This window comes from Bufo gargarizans, chromosome 3, assembly GCF_014858855.1.
Source record: "Bufo gargarizans isolate SCDJY-AF-19 chromosome 3, ASM1485885v1, whole genome shotgun sequence".
Classification (NCBI taxonomy): Eukaryota; Metazoa; Chordata; class Amphibia; order Anura; family Bufonidae; genus Bufo; species Bufo gargarizans.
Genome location: NC_058082.1, coordinates 373,298,653 through 373,317,995, shown reverse-complemented (window position 1 = coordinate 373,317,995; position 19,343 = coordinate 373,298,653). Strand labels below are relative to the sequence as shown.

Sequence of the window (19,343 nt, the reverse complement as noted above, 5' to 3'; positions counted from 1 at the left end):
CTTTTCTTTTTGTAACAACTTGCCAGGTGAAATGATATCAGTATTCCACATGTAGAACAATGTCAACATGTAGAACAATAGTGCAGTTGGTCAAGGTGTTTTTTCTCAACATTACTGCTTTGCAAGCTTTGTACTTATAATTTTGGGGAAAGCGACACAGAGCTGCTGCCAGATGACCGCTCTCTTAACATGTCTGTTTTAGTAACTACATACATTTCTCGTGTAATAATTGTGGAGATTCTAGTTTTATTACTCTGTTGTGCCAATCTTCTGTTATACAGTCTGCCTGCCAGACAGACCCAGTTGGACCTTTATTGCAGACTGCTGGCAATTCATAACTTCTAGGAAAAATAACAGAGCAAAGGCACATCATTTATATGGAAAGATGCTCCATAATTGGTATTAACCACTTGCATTCCCCATTTAATAACACAAACGTGTCAGAAAGGATGACAGGTCCTCATTATTGTCTGCACTGTTGTGCAGATAAACTTGCTGTTTACTGCAAAATGTTGTGGTCATTAAAGGGTTTATATTAAAAAAAAACTCTGTTCTCCAATCCTCTGCCATTCCAGTGCAGATACTCTGGCTATGCTCCGAACAAGCAACTGGCACATGACCTCTGCAATTATTCAGAAATTTCAACATTCCCCCGGTATCATGGTTCATTAATGGGAGCCATAATCGTGGTAGTGTGGCACGTGACTGCAGAGGATGCTCATTGTAAATAAAGGCTGGGAGTGGGCCCGGGAGAGCTGTTGCGAGGCACTAGAAAGATGAATAATGTTTTTAATTTTATAGCATTTCCTTCTGTATTTATTTTTTGTTCTCCAATTGTCAGATAAACTGTATTAATAGCTGCAACATTGTGGAGATAAGCTGTAGTTTTTCCCACAGAACATTAAAGGCTATGTACAACTCCGTGGTAAATTATTATTATTTTTTTTATGATTGCATTTTACTCATTTGGGGCTAAAAATAATTTTTTCAAGTGGTCTTTATTATAAATATTGAGCCGTTCTGTCACAAGGGGTTAACTGTTTTTCTAGCTGTGTTCATTCTACTTTCACTTTGTGCTGGTCATCTAATAACCCTCATCTCTAAATTACTAAAAGGTCATAAACACTTACTGTTAAGAATGTGGCTTAAATAAGATAAGGATTGAGATTTGAGTGTTTATAAGGTCTGAGGGCAGAGATAAGGAGCCCGTCGGTTCCCTGTCTGACGGAGAAGAGAGTAAATTCCGATTCTGCTAGTAGAGCATCTCTGCTCTCTACAGAGAAAAGGACGCCATGTTTTAATAAAGACCAATTGACAAAATGATTTTAGCTCATAATGAGTACAATGCACTAATAAAAATAAAGTGCCCCCAAAGGTATACATAGCCTTTAAAGGGAACCTGTCACCTGGATTTTGGGTATAGAGCTGAGGACATGGGCTGCTAGATGGCCGCTAGCACATCCGCAATGCCCAGTCCCCATAGCTCTGTGTGCTTTTATTGTGTAAAAAAAAAACGATTTGATACATATGCAAATTAACATAAAAGAGTCATATCTTACTTGAGTGACCAGAGAAGAATCATATTTTCAAGCTCTCAGGTTAATTTGCATATGTATCAAATCGGTTTTTATACACTATAAAAGCACACAGAGCTATGGGGACTGGGTATTGCAGATGTGCTAGCAGCCATCTAGCAACCCATGTCCTCAGCTCTATACACAAAATCCCGGTGACAGGTTCCCTTTAAAGAGGCTCTGTCACCAGGATCAACCCTATTAAACCAGGCATACTGGCTTGTAGGGCTCATCATGCTAATTAAAACTGTACCTTTCTTTTGTCTGTATGATAAATGGCTGCAGAGAAATATTTGTTTTTATTCATATGCAAATGAGGAATTCAAGCACTCCCCCCTAACATTTATTGACAGGGATAGACATGCTGAGGGCAGAGCTGTGTGCTAGTAATAGCATATCACTATGTACTATAGCTTCGCCACACTGAGGTCTGCTCAGAAAGCTAATCTACATATTACTGCTGTATTCACAGGTACAATGTATGATTATACAGACACTGGTAATATATGTTAACTTATAAACATAGAAACACCATGTAGCTCTACGATGTAATGCTATAGCTCAGTGGTATAGAGAGATACTATATTGAGAAAAATGTTTTTTTCTTTATTTTTTGCTAAAACCTATTACTGGTTTATTCACAAACATAATACATGATTATAAAGAAGCCAGTAATATTTATTAGCTTTCTAAAAAAAACATTATTCTCAATATGATGAGGACATAGACTTTTCAAACCTGCAATCTCTACATACAAAACTAATCACGTAACCATTAAGCTATAATATTACCACATAAAGATGTCTGTCTTTTCTATTCCTATAAGCTAACACATATTACTGGTGTCTGTATAATCATATATTGTGCCTGTGAATAAAGCAGTAGATATGTAGATTAGCTTTCTGAGCAGATCAGTGTCGTGAAGCTACAGTGTATGTGATATATTCATACTAGCACAGAGCACTGGGGGCGTTACATAGCAGTGCTCAGAATATTAAATCCCGCCTCTGAGTGCTCGACATTCTCATTTGCATATGAATAGCTGATATCGCTGTAGCTGTTTATCATACAGACAAAAGAAAGCTATAGTTTTAATCAGTATGATGGGCTCTACCAGGCAGTATGTACGGTTCAATAGGGTTGATCCTGATGACAAAGCCTCTTTAACTGAAGCGCTCCCATATACATTTTTTATTCTCTGACCTGTTAGAAAGGTAAGTGATGTAAACTGTAGTAAATGTAATCCTCTCTCCAGTTATAACCTCCATTCTCCAATCCTCATCTGTGTCACGTGACCAATACTGACTTTCCAAATAACAGCATCTTATGTGTGGATAAGAATCCAGTTTCTCTATGTATTCATATGGGAGCCTCAATGTCGGTCTCATAGGAATGAATAGACAAATAATTGACTCCCTGTCCTGTGTCAGTTGGAGATCAGAGTGCTGGTCATATGACACAGCTGTGCATCTGAAGGGAGGTTATAACTAACAAATACAGTGACTGGTAGGAAGATTAACTTCACTATAATTTTGATAATGTACAGTGCTGCCCATAATTATTCATACCACTGGCAAATTGTGACTTAAAGTTACTTTTATTCAACCAGCAAGTATTTTTTTGACGGGAAATGACATAGGTGTCTCCCAAAAGATAATAAGATGATGTACAAGAGGCTTCCTATAATTGCAGACCAGCTTTTTGCATGTCTCCACAGGTATTTTTGCCCATTCATCTTTAGCAATGAGCTCCAAATCTTTCAGGTTGGAGGGTCTTCTCGCCATCACCCTGATCTTTAGCTCCCTCCACAGAATCTCAATTGGATTCAAGTCTGGACTCTGGCTGGGCCACTCCAAAACGTTAATGTTGTTGTCTGCTAACCATTTCTTCACCACTTTTGCTGTGTGTTTTGGCTCATTGTCATGCTGAAATGTCCACTGCTGCCCAAGGCCAAGTTTCTCTGCAGACTGCCTTATGTTGTCGTTGAGAATCCTCATGTATTGCTCTTTTTTCATGGTCCCGTTTACTGTGATTAGGTTCCCTGGTCCATTGGCTGAAAAACACCCCCAAAGCATTAGGTTCCCACTACCATATTTGACAGTGGGGATGGTGTTCCTTGGGTTGAAGGCTTCTCCTTTTTTACGCCTAAAAGGTATTTTCTAACAACGCCAAATGAAGGAAACATCATTGTGACCAAACAATAAAATTTTTGTTTCATCTGACCATAACACAGAAGACCAAAAGTCTTCTTCTTTGTCCAGATGAGCTTTTGCAAAGGCCAAGCGAGCTGTTGTGTGCCTTATCTGGAGAAGTGGCGTCCTCCTTGGTCTGCATTCGTGGAACTAAGCAGTGTGCATTGTCCGTTGGATTGTCTGCCTTGAGACATTGCCACCAGCAGAGCCCAGATTCTCCAGGATGGCCTTGGTGGTGATCCTTGGATTCTTTTTCACCTCTCTATCCTCCTGGCCAGCACAGGTGTCACTTTTGGCTTCCGACCACGTCCTCTGAGATTTTCCACAGTGCGGAATATCTTGTATTTTTTGTTCAAATGTAAATAAAAGCTGAGAATTTTTTTTTTCCCCCACAATAATGCCTCTTGTACATCGTCGTCTTATCTTTTGGGAGACGCCTATGTCATTTCCCATCAATAAATTACTTGCTGGTTGAATAAAAGTAACTTTAAGTCAAAATTTGCCAGGGGTATGAATAATTATGGGCAGCACTGTACCTTTCTAACAGATCAGAGAATAAATATTTTGTGGGAGTGCTTCTTTGAACTGTGGCATCCTTTTTATTTATTCAATCCTACTGCCAACATTTACTGGTTTAAGAAATTGCTAAATACACTTGACGTTGTGACACTACATTAGAATAAACTAGGTCCGGCTTCACATTTTTGTGGGCATTTCGTTGGCAAAGTTGGCCCCTTGCAGACAAGCGTTCCTCCCGCAGCGAGTCCGCATCGCAGCATCTAGCCTGACCTCCCAGCACTGACGGGATTCACATCTTCACATATCATTATATTAATTTATGATGCTATGTAACCCTTACAATTCTGGAATGTATTGGATAACATTGGCAGCATTATGCCGGTGTTATCCAATACATTCCAGAACTGTAAGGGTTAGATAACATCATAAATCAATATAATGCTATGTGACCCCCGGTAGTGGTGGGAGGTCAGGCCGGGAGCTGTGTTGCAGACTTGCTGCGGGAGGAACGCTCGTCTGCAAGGGGCCTTAGGGTACATGTATGCAGGAGAATAGTTTATGTGGATTTTCACCAAAATCCTCATGTGTTACAGTGAACTTTGCACTGAGTATCTGCACAAATAGTTGACATGCTGCGGATTTCAAAACCGCACCAAAAATAGCCTGTACTGTATCACGTTGCAGATTTTCCCTTCGACATCCCTGTGTAATGCACACCGTGTGCATGTGGCCTTATGGGGTCACTGAGTTTTGATTAAAACTTTTGATATGTCCTAGACACATTTCAAAGGTTTTGATCTGTGGGGGTCTGAACTGAATACTGAGATTGCTAGAACAAGGAGACTGAATCTAGACAGGCCCATAGACTTTATTTTCACTGCAATAAAACCATCCACTTTGGAGATTAGTAGAATTTATGTTGTGTAAAACGGTCCGAACCACATATCTGTTTTGGAGATTTTGGAACAGATTTATCAAAACTGGTATAAGGGAAAACTGGCTTAGTTGCCCATAGGAACCAGATTCTACCTTTCATTTTTCAGAGCTCGTTTGGAATGTGATTTGTTACTATGGGCAACTAAGGTAGTTTATTTACACTGGTTTTGATAAATCTACCCCATTATCCTGAATTAGTTTTTTGTGACCTGCCCATGTTGCTCCTCTGTTTGCAGAAGCAGTCCTACCTCCAAGCTTATCTGCAGTTGGGGGCTTGAAGATTCTAGTTCTGTCCTGTTGTGTTTTCCCTAGTGTAAACTGATGCATATTTTCCTTATGGTTAGCAGAGGTAGTATGTGCCCAACAGCATTTTTCTCTCTACTTACTTAGCTCTGCAGTTGTCCTCTCCAGGTCTATGAATCGCTTTGTTTCTTTATGGGCAACAAGCCATACATTTTCAGTAGCAGTCAGCTGAACTCTCATATGGCCAGCTATTTCAATGAGAAATGGGAGATAAACCACTGCCAGACACCTCTGGGGCCTGTTGAAATTAAACATGACTGATCCTTTTGTCCCCCTACATCAGCTGAAGATTTGACACACATTAGATGTTTGGTTGATTTGAGTCTGTTTATGACAACCTCCAGACTTAAAAGATAGCTGCAGTCCCCACAGTCTTGGTTCTAAAGCCATGTTTGGAATACAGTATGTATGTAGGATCACTGATCGTAGAAATTAGTGATAAAAAGGAAAAGTTGCTAGTGCAGTTTGTCTGAAGAATTTCCTGCATGTTCCTGAAACAGTCTTCTAGAAATCCTGCAGAGAACACTGGTAATTTTCTTGTTGATCTCTTTAATTTTCGGCTAGTAATTGGCTTAGCAGAGGGGCATGGCTTAACAAACTTTGTGTCTGACTGCTGATGGGATTGAGGAGGCAGGCTTCTGCTGCAGCCAGTTGTCCACTGCACCATTCAAGCCTATGGGACTGCCAGAGATAGCTGAGTATAAGTGCTTGGCCATGTTAGGCAGTCCCATAGAGTTGAATGGCAGGGATGGAACATGATCCCCTGTTCTCTTGATCAGCTGGGGCCCAAGTGGCTGGACACCCGCTGATCAGAGACATATCCTCTATCATGTTGGTAATGGATACGTTCTTCTAAAGGGACAACCCCTTTAGGGATCTAGTCACACTGTATTCCAACCCAGCCCCATTAAACTATAATGGGGTCTGGATGAGATCCGGCCGCAACCTGGCACTTATGCTGAGAATTGGCTGGACAAAAACTGCAGCCTTAGAGCTCATGCACACGACCGTATGTATTTTGCGGTCCGCAAAAACAGATCAGCAAAAAATATGAATGACGTCCGTGTGCATACCGTATTTTACGAAACAGCTGTCCTCTAATAGAACAGTCCTATCCTTGTCCGTTATGCGGACAATAATAAATCATGTTCAATTTTTTGGCGGAACAGAAATACGGACATACGGAAACGAAATGCACACAGATTAAGGGCTCGTTCACACGAACATATTTGCATTCCGTATACGGGTCGTTTTCTGCCTTCCACATACGGTCCGTATACGGAATCATTCATTTCAATGGGTCCGCAAAATATGCGGACAGCATTCTGTGTGCTGTCCGCATCTGTTACTCTGTCCTGTGGCCCCGCAAAAATTATGAGTCCTGTCCTATTCTCTGTTTTGCGGACAAGAATAGGCATTTCTATAATGGGCCTCCTGTTCCGTTCCGCAAATTGCGGAAGGCACTCGGGCGGCATCCGTTTTTTGCGGATCTGCAATTTGCGGTCGTCTGAACAAGCCTTAACTTCCGTTTACCGTACAGCAAATGTGTATGTGAAGTAAGGGAAAACTGTTTTGGCCTCAGAACTGGCAGAGGAGCCATCTTGAGAAGGTCCTCATATTGTAAATATTTAAACAGCCGTAACTAAGGGAAAAACTCAAGTAAACTATTCTATGTGAAGAAACTAAAGATTGCTTTATGCATAATGCTGCTGCAGCAGTAACATATGCTAACATAGATTTTTTTTTATGAAAACATGACAATTACACAAAAAGCCGAGAACCAACTCAGCCAGGATGTATGTCAGAAGTAGCAGAGCAGCTACCAAAATGAAGACTATTTAGAAAGTTAATTAATTTCACATTTGGAAAGCAAAGGAACGCTACAGAAAATGTTATTGAGAAGGTCTCCCCTTTATCTGAGATGTCAGGCCTTTCTGGCAAATAAAGAAATGAGTAGGTGATCTGTTTATTTCAATATGTATTTTGTGTTACGTCTTCTGCATTGATTAGAAGTTTAATTATAAAGAGCTCATCTCAGATAGCATTCTGAGTCACCATGGACATCTGCCCACAGCCAGATGTAGGGATTCCAGAGAGTGTAAAGGACCTGCAGATTTATAGGAATTTTGTTCCTCCTTTGATTATCAGAAATTGCTGTCAGTCAACACAACAACCCCACTTGCTGATGATTGCTGTTTCACATGTTTCTTATACCTCAGGTGAATTGAAACTCCCGTTCATGCGGTACATAAAGGGGTTGTCAGAGTTAAAATAAAAAATAAAAAATAAAAAATTTAAGGCAAGGCAAGGGAACCAGTCATCAACTTTATGCTGTCTATACTGACGGTAGCATAAAGTAAAGACAGGTGAGTTGATTTCAGCTGTTTGTCCTGGAGATTCATGAATTCCTCCTCTCCCTGCCCACCCGCTGATGTCTGACAGTCTTCTACCTAGTTTTCTCCCTTTCTCTCTAGTAGAGAACTTCCAACCATCAGCAGATGGGCGTAGAGAGTAGGAGATTATGAATAACCATGACTCTTCTCAGGTAGATTTGACTATTTTCAAGGCTTGTGCTGCAATGATTATGATGCTGGTTCTCGGCAACCACTTACTTTTCACCGATGAGTGACACACTGCTGACATAAGCATTTCTTTCACTATTTTTATGCTGCCCTCAGTGAGGTCACCATAAAGTTGATGATAGGTTCCCTTTAAGAATGTATACTCAAGCCTTTTTCCACTCTGATTCTCCACAGTGCTGCAACCATGACATCATGTTGTCTGCAGCAGTGACATGTCCATGTACCGTAGTCCTAAAGTGAAAAAAGGATCTTGGTATCAGCACTTTCATTGATAAGAACTTTTGATTTAGTGAAAGTAAAACATAAATGTACAAATAAAGAGTTTCGGGGACTAGGCCCGTGTTGAGATTAAGGGCAAAAAATATCTGTATACATCCAGTGATTGGCAATGTTACTGCTGCAGTCATATTAACAAGCCCATCCAGGTGAGAGAGAGTGGTCATACTGGAGCAAAGGGAGTTGGAAACTGTTAGCATACATTCCTTTATTTTAATAGTGTTCCTGTCTTTCACCTTATATTATTTAACAGCCCCTTTAATAGTACCTTCGTTGAGCACATAATTAGGCAGATATTTTCTTTCAAGAATTTGAAAATTATTTGGCTGCCTTTGACTTCAACATAAAACAGCAAGTCCATATATGTATGGCTGTAAGTGGTACGGTATGAGATACAGCTGCATAGGCTAGCTCAGTGCTCTATCAATACTGCAGTGAAGGGGCTGTGACACCTTCTCAAGAGTATGGATCCTGGAGGTCCGAATTTCACCAATCACACGTCTATAATCTTTTAACATTGTGATTGACCAACAATGGGGCGCATATGGTTAGAACCCAAAGGTTCTGCCACTGGGAGAAACCAGGACTAGGCAGTTTGAGTTTTATGATGGCTAATCCTTTGTTCCATTCAAGATAAGTATTGCCATAGATGTCTTGCATTTACTTATTTTGCTTATCCCACCCGCTTAATAGAAATAAGATGCCCATCATGTGGTAATGATCACTTCTATGCCATCAGTACATTTAATTTGGCTCCATGCTTGCCTTAGTAATGTTTCCCTCCATGTTTTGTTTGTATCATTGTCTTGCTTATTTAATTTGCTTGCTAGCTCTTCCCCCTTTTCCACAGCATTATTTGTCCATTATAGTGCCTTTGACCATACATCCTGTGCCATTTTTAATTTCTTAGTTTTGGACTTTTCATGGATTATGTATGGATACGTTATGAATTGCCATTATCTGTATTTATATTTTCTGCCCTGTAATGAACCTTGATTTCATGGGCTGTTTATTGGTGGAAATGCCATTGTTCTTTATTGTATTTATGTATTTAAGGAGTATTTAATGTTTATTTAATAATGTGCTTTGTTTTCTTCTGTTAGCGGGGAAGAACTGCTATCCTTGTTCCTATACCACTGCAAAAGTGAGGGCATTGATGCACTTGTGTTTGTAATTCCACTGTTTGAAGGAAGGGATTTTTGTATCCACGTGTAGTTTCTCTTAAATTTTTTCAATCTTTCTGGTATTTCTATATTTGTTTCCAAATGAGATTACTGGTGAATTCTGTTCACTGCAGTTGCTATACCCTGACAGCATGGTATTGGAGCAGCTTTTGTTCCTCCCCTACATCCATTTCCTAATCCAGTTCTCGTGTGTATTTCTTTCTTTGGCTCATAAATAAATTGCTATAGATGTTAAGCTAACTGCCAGTGTTTTTATTCCATCTGCGACTTTTAAGCTGTGTGGTCACGTGTTGTGATTTTTATACCATGCCCTTGCTAAATTCCTACTTTGACCTCAATAAGTGAACATACCCATTTTATATGGCAGAAGTTTAGGAAGTCATGAAACTAGCTGATTGAATCATGGTGCCCTGATCCTTGAGACTAACATTGGTAAACCTGATTTAGATCAGAGTTAGTCCGAAGGGATGTTAAAGACTATGTACACCTTTTGAGGGGCAATTATTTTTTACTGCATTGTACTCATTTTGAGCTAAAAATCATTTTTCAATTGATCATAATTAAAAATATGGAATCCTTTTTTCCTGTACAAAGCTGAGATGTTCTACTAGAAGGATCTTAATGTTCTCTGTGCTCTGTCAGACAGGGAGCTGACAGGCTCCTTATCTCTGCTCTCTGACATTATAAACACTCATTATAGCTCAGTTTTTACCTTACTGATAAAAATATAGCTTTATGACCCCTTAGTAATTTAGAGATAAGGGTTATTAGATGACGGGCGCAAATTGAAAATAAAAAGTACGATTCGCACAGCTAGACAATTAACGCTTTGTGACAGAACGGTTCAATATTTTTAATAAAGACTACTTAAAAAAATATATTTTTAGCCTAAAATGAGTAAAATGCAATCGTTAAAATAAAATTGCCTAAAATAAGTAAAATGCAATCATAAAAAAAAAATTGCCATACACATTCCAATGATCAGTACATAAATAATATATAAGTATAAATAGGTGTGCCTGGCTGTTGAAAGTCCATTTTTGCTGCACATCACCGTTTAGATGGTAACATGTAAATGTTGTGCACACAAGTCATCTTAAATATTCAATCCTTAAGGCTTGGAAGTCGCACATCCACAATTTACCGGTATTGTTCATAGCGCAGTTATTTCCACTAGAAAACTGTAACATTTATTTGTCTGTATCCCGATTGCCAGTTGGGCAGTCCCTCACTCTGCGTTCAGAGTTGCTCAGTCCTACTCTTCCTGCAGAATAATAGGCCTCATCTACAGTGCAGAACAACTCTACATCGGCATTGTTTGGAAGAATAAACTGCCAACGTCCCAGTGCCTTTAAACTTGGTACTCCTATTTTGGTTATTGGATATTTCCACCATAAAAGAACCTTGTTGTCGCCATCTCTGATAAAGTTAGATAGAATTATTTATGAGCACCAATTGCAGGCTAACGTTTTTACATTCGCAAAAAATATTACTGATGCATAGTTTGGCATGTGTGTATACAGATTTTTTTTCTGCACTTCAGCCACAGATATACTTGTTTATCCAGGGAGAAGCAGCCAGACTTCAAGCTTTCTTGTGTTGAATAAATTTACTTTTATTCATGTCATCAGAGTCCTTCCCACTGACTCATAATAATAGGTCCATTCGGTTTAAATTACTTGATAGAAGATTGAAGCAGTGAAAGACAATGGTGAACAGAAGAAAGCAGTAGATCATTTGAATCCATGTGTCCTACGGAAAATGCAATGTAAGCTACAGTCCGCATGTTATAGAGCAAGAGGAGCCAAGCATATTGATATAGTTTTATGGGAAAAGATTCAGTAAAACTTGTATTTCAGTCATTTAAATTCCTGCACATTCTGGGCTGTGACGGTCCTATCAGTGATTGACAGCCTTCCCTTTGTGACTGCACATACAGAGATAGCTGTCAATTACTGGTAGGACCGTATTCTTGACTTCAAAGCCCATAGTAAGCAGGAATTTAAATGTACAAAAAACATGTTGCAATTAATCTCCCACAAAACTATATGCGGTATCAATCTTCTCAGCGCTTCTTGCTCTATAACAAGCTGCCTGCAGCTCACACACCATGTTCAATGTAAGAATTTTGTTTCAACTTCTTTACATATCACAGAATATGTTTGAGTATGAGTTGAAAAAACACTTAAGTCCATCAAGTTCAACCAAGGGATGTATGGGAATGTGAATTAAAAGAAGGGAAGTGAGAAGAGTTTTTTGCACATTTACTTAAGCAATCATGTTATGTAATTCTAAGTGTTTTTTTTTTTTTTAACCGTCAACTGTTCCTGCTGTGATCACATTCTGAGGTAGACTATTACACAGAATCACATCTCTTATGATGAGGCAGCCTTGTCACCTCTATAGACTGAAAAATGTCGTCATATTTTTGTAGGGGCTTTTCAGAAGAATAAATACATTTCTTTTTATCTTTCCTCATAACTAAGACCCAGCACACCCCTTTTCATTTTATTCCCTCTGTTTTGTACTTTTTCCAGCTCCAGGGCATCCTTTCTATCAACTGGGGCCCAGAAATGAACGGCACATTCCAGATGAGGTCGCACCAAAGCTTTGTAAAGTGGTAATACTATGTCCCTCTCCCACGAGTCCATGACTCGTTTAATACATGACAATATCCTGGTAGCCTTAGAAGCAGCTGATTGACATCGCATGCTGTTATTTAATCTACCATCTACAAGGACACCCAAATCCTTATCTACAAGTGACTCTCCCAGTGTTACTCACTTTAGGACATATAATGCACATAGATTATTACTATCCAGAAACAATTTTACATTTAGACACTGAATCTCATTTACCAAGTTGGATGCCCATGAGTGTTCGTCAGCTTGTAATGTATGGACCTCTTCCACCATAGACTGACCGTACTACATACTTTGATGTCATCAAGCTATTCTAGTACATCTTTCCTCCACTGATACTGCACAATGATGACTCATCATTATCAGCTGGAGCTTTTCAATACAAGATGTTAGCAGATTGACTGGGTCAATTAAAGAAAGTGACCCAGCATTTTGCTAAGCGAATCAGTCTCTTATTTATGTTGCCTTTAGTTAGGACACCATAAAACTGGTGACAGGTTCCCTTTAAAGGAGTTTTACCATGACAGACAATGGAGGCATATTGCTATGATACGCCCCCATTGTCTGATAGGTGCGGGTCCCACCTCTGGGGCCCGCACCTACATGGAGAACGGAGCGGGGAAAGCACTGGAGGGTGCACTGCGCATGCGCGACCGCCCTCCATTCATTTCTATGGGGCTGCCATAAATAGGAAGACCCCAAGTAAAAATGCTTCCTATAGACTGAGTTTGCAGCTAACACCAACTCTCTTTCACAACTCTGAACAGCCCGGTAGCTACCACTATTAGCAGTTTCGGGTTTTTTTTGTTTGTTTTTTATTATTGTATTGCTACCTGACTGTGAACTACGATGTACCTTCAGTCCTTCCTATAGGCTGCTGAAGGCTGTAAACGTAGTCCAACAACTTGCAGCAGAGGAATGCAATGAGAATACAGACTGCCTTACATACAGATGTAAATGGTCAGCATGTTCTAACTTCTGCAACTGTTGATCTTTATTTTGTAGAAGGCATGGTGTTCTACTGCAGAACACCATTAATGCAGCAAAATGAAGGTCATCAGAATACTTGTTCTGTATATAACTGTTCTGTATATAACACTGCGTGTATAACGCTGCAACTTGCGGCATTATATACAGATGTAAATGGTTGTTGTGTTCTAACTTCTGCTGATCTTCATTTTGAATGCATGGGGTGTTCTGCAGTCTGCTGTAACCAGTACACCATGCATTAAACCCCAGACCAGACCCCAATATAGATTCAAACCTCAGGTCAAGACTCAAACTTAACAGGGTTTAGTACCCCGCACCTCCTGCGTGCTAATGACTGCTTCCATAATGGTAGTGGTCCTTAGCAATCGGACTATAAGACTCACTGCTATTTTTCCCCCACTTCTGGAAGGAAAGAAATTGCATCTTAATAGTCTGAAAAATACAGTAGTCTTTTAATCTCTTAAGAACTAGGACAATTTTTGTTTTTGCAATTTATTTTTCTTTCCTTGTTTGCCATCCAATAGCCACAACTTTATAATTTTCTGTTAACATACCATATGAGGGCTTATTTTTATTGAGGGACAAGTTGTAACTTTAATGGCACCATTTGATTTACTATATCTTGTATTGGAAAATGGGAAAAATATTTGTGGCGTGAAATGGAAAATAAAACACAATTCTGACTTGGAAAACCACCTCTAATACAGACACCAGATGAGTCCCCAAAATTAATAAAAAAATAAATAATGCAGACTGCAGATCAGCCCCAAGCGACAAAAAATAACTCACCTGACTCCCGCCACAAGCTTCTTGTGATCTTCATTCGCATTCACTGTATTTTGGCACAGGCAGCATTTAATGACATTATTGTGCCTGCTTCCTGGATTGTGAAGACGTTATTGTGCGCTCCCCGCACAGCGATCAGGTTCAAATTACCCCTTTCCCTGTAATAAAAATAAAGAAAATAATCATTAGCATTGCTGTGTCCCAAAATGCTCAAACTATTAAAATATAAACGAGCAGCTAGCTAATTAGTGGCTAAGGCTGCAGGGATTTATTTATTTATTTACATAATTATATATATTTGTTTGACTATTTTCCCAAAAATATATTTGCAAGTTTCCTTCACTATACTGTTAAGACAACCAGTTGGCTTATGAGAGGTCAGAATTACAGACTAATGGGATGAAAATTCACATTAGGTCTTTTGTTTTCTGTTAAATGTATCCATTGTTTAACACCTTAACGACCACCACCATACATGTACAGCGGAAGTTGGGCCTTTAAAGATAGGGCCATAGCTGCGGGGTCATACACAGTACAAAATGGTATCAATAAAAACTTCTAATTGCCCTGCAAAAAATAAGCCCTCACATAGCTACGTAGACATAATGACCATGAAAAGAATCTTTTTGTCAAAAGTTTTTTTATTTCAGTTTGGAATTTTTTTTTTTAATTCAAACCCACCCCATTTTGAATGTTTTCCTGCTTCCCACTACATTGTATGCAATATTAAATGGTGCCATGAGAAAAGTCCTGCAAAAAACAAGCCCTCATACAGCTATATGAAAGGAAAAATAAAAAAGTTATAGATCCAGGGAGGCAGAGAGTAAAAAACTGAAACTCAAAAATGGGAAATCCTCTGGAGCTGAGAGCGTTAACTGATGCATACTGTAGGTTCTATAGAATACACATGTCAAAAGTGTATATGTGTTCTCTGTTTTGCATTCTTGTTTTTCTTAACTGGATGGGAAAACTCAGATGTCTGCGCTATTCCTTCCAGTAAAAAAAAAAAATCTGATGCAGATCAATAATTTGTTGGATCCATCATAACCTTAGTTTGCTTCAGTTTTTGAAACAGATGTGGTTTCTGTTAAAAACTTATTCCATGCCAGAAACTGAAAATGTGGTATGAAAGATGCCCTATAAGCAGAGATAAGATGGTTACTGTATGTTGTGCAAATAGATTTTAACAGAATGCTCAGTGCACAGCTAATACTTCATTTCTGAGCCTAAAGGTAGCACCGAACCTAGAGATCACCCTGTGTCATACACTCCCTCCTCAAGCTGTGCACTCATTTTTTTACCCTCTGTCCCGTTCACAGGCTGCCACTATGCTGAATAGGACAAAATGTATATGTTAGAGTTAATCCAATGTACCCAGATGTGTTTCATTGTGGAAGTTTGGTTTCTGCATCAGATTACTATGTGGTGACTAAATTTCCAAACTTGAAAATAACTAGAACATTCTCTGTGCAGACACTGAACCAGAAGTTCTTGATTGTGTGTATGAGAGCAGAAGCTAGCTATGTCTAGATGTAACATGCAATTCAAAGACAAGCCTATGGTTTAGAAAAATTTACTATTCTGAAATTCAAGGGTGGTCAATCTGTTTATATTTAAAAAAAAAAAAGTTCCCCATGTGTAAAATAAGTCCGTGCTCATCTCCACTTCAAAGCTCCATGCTGCCCCACTGGTCTCTTCCTGTTCTCCAGGAAAATACTGCTCAGTCAAGGTCAATGCTTTGGGTAACCTTAAAGGCTATGTACACCTGTGGGGGCATTTTTTTTTTTATTAGTGCATTAGTACACATACATTTTTTTTATTGGTCTTTATAAAAATATGGAGTCCTTTTCTCTGTTCACAGCTGAGAATTTCTACTAGCAGGATCTGAATTTTCTCTGCTCCATCAGTCAGGCTCCTTATCTCTGCTCTCCGACCTTATAAACACTCATCAAAGCTAAATTTTTATCTTACTAATAAGAATGTGGCTTAACTAAGTGTTTATGACCTCTTAGTAATTTAGCGATAAGGGTTATCAGATGACCAGCACAAAGTGAAAATAGGATGCAAACAGCTAGAAAAACAATTAACCCTTTGTAACAGAACGACTCAATATTTTTAATAAAGACCAATTAAAAAAGTGATTTTTAGGCCCAAATGAGTATAATGCAATCATTAAAAAAATTGTCCTCAGAGGTGTTCTTAGCCTTTAACAGTTCAGAATGGGAGTGGCGGGGAATCGGTCAGGTGAGTATTAACTTATTTTCTTTACACCTTAGTGTCTCGGTAACAAGTATTAGAAGATAAATGCATGTGCTGTAGATGTAAGTTGTTGTGATGATTTCTGCCACTACATGGTAGTGGTTTTTATAATTTTAGCAGTATCCTACATATTCGTTCTTTTTTTTGTCATTTTGCATGTAGATGATTTTAAAGACTCAAGTGACAACAATTGCTCCCTACTAAGCAGTTTGACAATTTCTGACTGGTCAGAGGACAACGTACACGCAACCAAAAAACAGCCTGACTTTTTTTTCAGCCCTGATCACAGTGCAGGCTCTTCCACATCTTTGTTTGCAAAAAAGGAAACCTCCTTTGGAAGTAGTGAAAATCTCACTATGACAACCATATCAAAGGTAACTACTTTTTCCGGTGACATCCAAGCTTCAGAAGATGGTGAAAACTCGAAGGGGTGTACTGCAAAGGTAAACAACGACATTTTGAGTGGTCTCAGTATTTCTTCAGTTGCACTGGCACCTAGTACCGACACCATTACCACATCAGGCCCTACTGTTGCTTTAGAGCTCCGAAATAATGATGATTTTGGGGAATTCCAAAGTGAAAAACCCAAAATAAGTAAATTTGACTTTCTCTTGGCCACATCTCAAGGAAAAGTGAAATCAAGTGAAGAAATGATTAAGACAGAGCTTGAAACATTGGATCTTTGTGCTCAAGGTATGTGGGATTCACTCTTGTAGTTGGTATGTATACTTGGTTATAGATTTAGTATTTGTACATGAGTTTTCATGCAGTTAAGATTATCTAAAACATTGGATATCAGAATTCCAGATGCAGCTTATAGTTAGTTAACCCCTTGAGGACCCTCGCCGTACATGTAGGGCGCTGATGGACGTGACTTAAGGACCAGCAGGAGCTGCCCATACCAGATCAGCGGCACAGACCCAGCAGTCACTGACAGCCGGGTCCCTGCTGAATACGCCGGCTACTCTAGGGGTGCATCAGGGGGTCTTCAAATGTCACATGGCAACTTCAAATTATCCCATTGAAATCTGCCTTCCAAAAACCATATGGCGTTCCTTTCCTTCTGTGCCCTGTTGTGTGCCCGTACAGCAGTTTATGACCACATATGAGGTGTTTCTGTAAACTACAGAATCAGGGTAATAAAATATTGAGTTTGCTTTGTTACAGAAAAAAATTGATTAAGATCTGCCCAAAAAGTTAAATTCTGAAATGTCATCTACATTTTCCTTTAATTCTTGTTGAACACGTAAAGGGTTAACAAAGTTTGTAAACTCAGTTGTAAATATCTTGAGGGGTGTAGTTTCTAAAATGGCACCATTTATGGGTGGTTTCCATTATGTAAGCCTCACAAAGTGACCTCAGACTTGAACTGGTCCTTAAAGATTGGGTTTTGTTTATTTTCTTTAAAAGTTTTGCTTCTAAACTTCTAAGCCTTCTAACGGCCCAAAAAAGAAAATGTCATTTATAAAATGATCCAAACATGAAGTAGACATATGTGAAATGTAAAATACTAACTTTAAGGAGGTAGAAAAAAAGAAAAATGGTAGCAGCACAACAGAAAAATAAAAATTGTTCCTTACTGTGGTGGTGCCCGCTGTGTCAGAAGCCAGTCTCAGACTTCCCCAACTTCAGATCCCCAACTTCACCAATACTATGCGACGTTTCGATCTGTGTGATCTTTCTCAAGCATTGTATTGGTGAATACATTTTGAAAGAACAAGACTGGAGAGTGCTGCAGTTTCTTTAATGATTGCATCTGAACTTTTAGGAAGTATCCCTATCTGTTTTAAAAGCAGAGAAATTTAAAATTAGAAAATTGCTAATTTTTCAACATTTTTTTGTAAATTTGGTATTTTTTTATAAATATAAAATGAAATATTTTTACTCAAATATACCATTGTCAAAAAGTACAATATGTGGCGAGAAAGCAATCTCAGAATGGCCTGTATAAGTAAAAGCATTTTAAAGTTATCACCACAAATAAGTGATACATGTCAGATTAGCAAAAAATGGCTTGGTCCTTAAGGTGAAAAATGGCAGGGTCCTGAAGGGGTTAACCTAAAACGCTTTTACTTATACAGGCCATTCTGAGATTGTTTTCTCGTCACATATTGTACTTCATGACAGTGGTAAAAATAAGTAAAAAAAACATTTTTATTCATAAACAAATACCAAAAATGTTTTAGAAAAATTAGGAAATTTCCAAATTTCAATTTCTCTACTTTTATAATAGATAGTAATACTTTCAAAAATAGTAATGACTTTGCATTACCCATATGTCTACTTCATGTTTGGATAATTTTGAAAATTACATTTTATTTTTTTGGGGACATTAGAAGGCTTAGAAGTATGGAAGCAAATCTTGAAATTTTTCAGAAAATTTCCAAAACCCACTTTTTAAGGACCAGTTCAGGTCTGAAGTCACTTTGTGAGGCTTACATAATAGAAACCACCCAAAAATGACCCCATTTGAGAAACTACACCCCTCAAGGTATACAAAACAGATTTTACAAACTTTCTTAACCCTTTAAGTGTTCCACAAGAATTGATGGAAAATGGAGATTTCACTTTTTTGGCAGATTTTACATTTTAATCCATTTTTTCCAGTAGCAAAGCAAGGGTTAACAGCCAAAAAAACCTCAATATTTATTACCCTGATTCTGCGGTTTACAGAAACACCCGACATGTGATCGTAAACTGCTGTACGGGCACACGGCAGGGCGCAGATGGAAAGGAACGCCATATGGTTTTTGGAAGGTAAATTTAGCTGAACTGGTTTTTAGATGCCATGTCCCATTTGAAGCCCCCCTGATGCACCCCTACAGTAGAAACTCAAAAAAGTTTAGATTTTAGAAACTACGGGATAAGGTGGCAGTTTTATTGGTACTATTTTGGGGTACATATGATTTTTTTATTGCTCTATATTACGTTTTTTGTGAGGCAAGGTAACAAAAAAATTGATGTTTTGGCACAGTTTTTATTTTTATTTTTACAGCGTTTAACTGAGGGATTAGGTCATGTGACTTTTATAGAGCAGATCGTTACGCACTTGGCAATACCTAATATGTATATTTCTTATTTATTTAAGTTTTACACAATA

At 38.6% G+C, this 19,343-nt stretch overlaps 1 protein-coding gene across 4 annotated transcripts in view; it reads left to right on the top strand.

The window, feature by feature from the left end:
* Window positions 1-19,343, top strand: part of SYNRG (synergin gamma) — a 208,515-nt gene that overhangs the window by 143,285 nt on the left and 45,887 nt on the right. For all 4 annotated transcript variants that reach the window (XM_044288118.1, XM_044288119.1, XM_044288117.1 and 1 more), the window contains one exon: window positions 16,406-16,936. In XM_044288118.1, coding sequence (XP_044144053.1) covers window positions 16,406-16,936 — 531 coding nt within the window. The remainder of the gene's footprint in view (window positions 1-16,405; window positions 16,937-19,343) is intronic.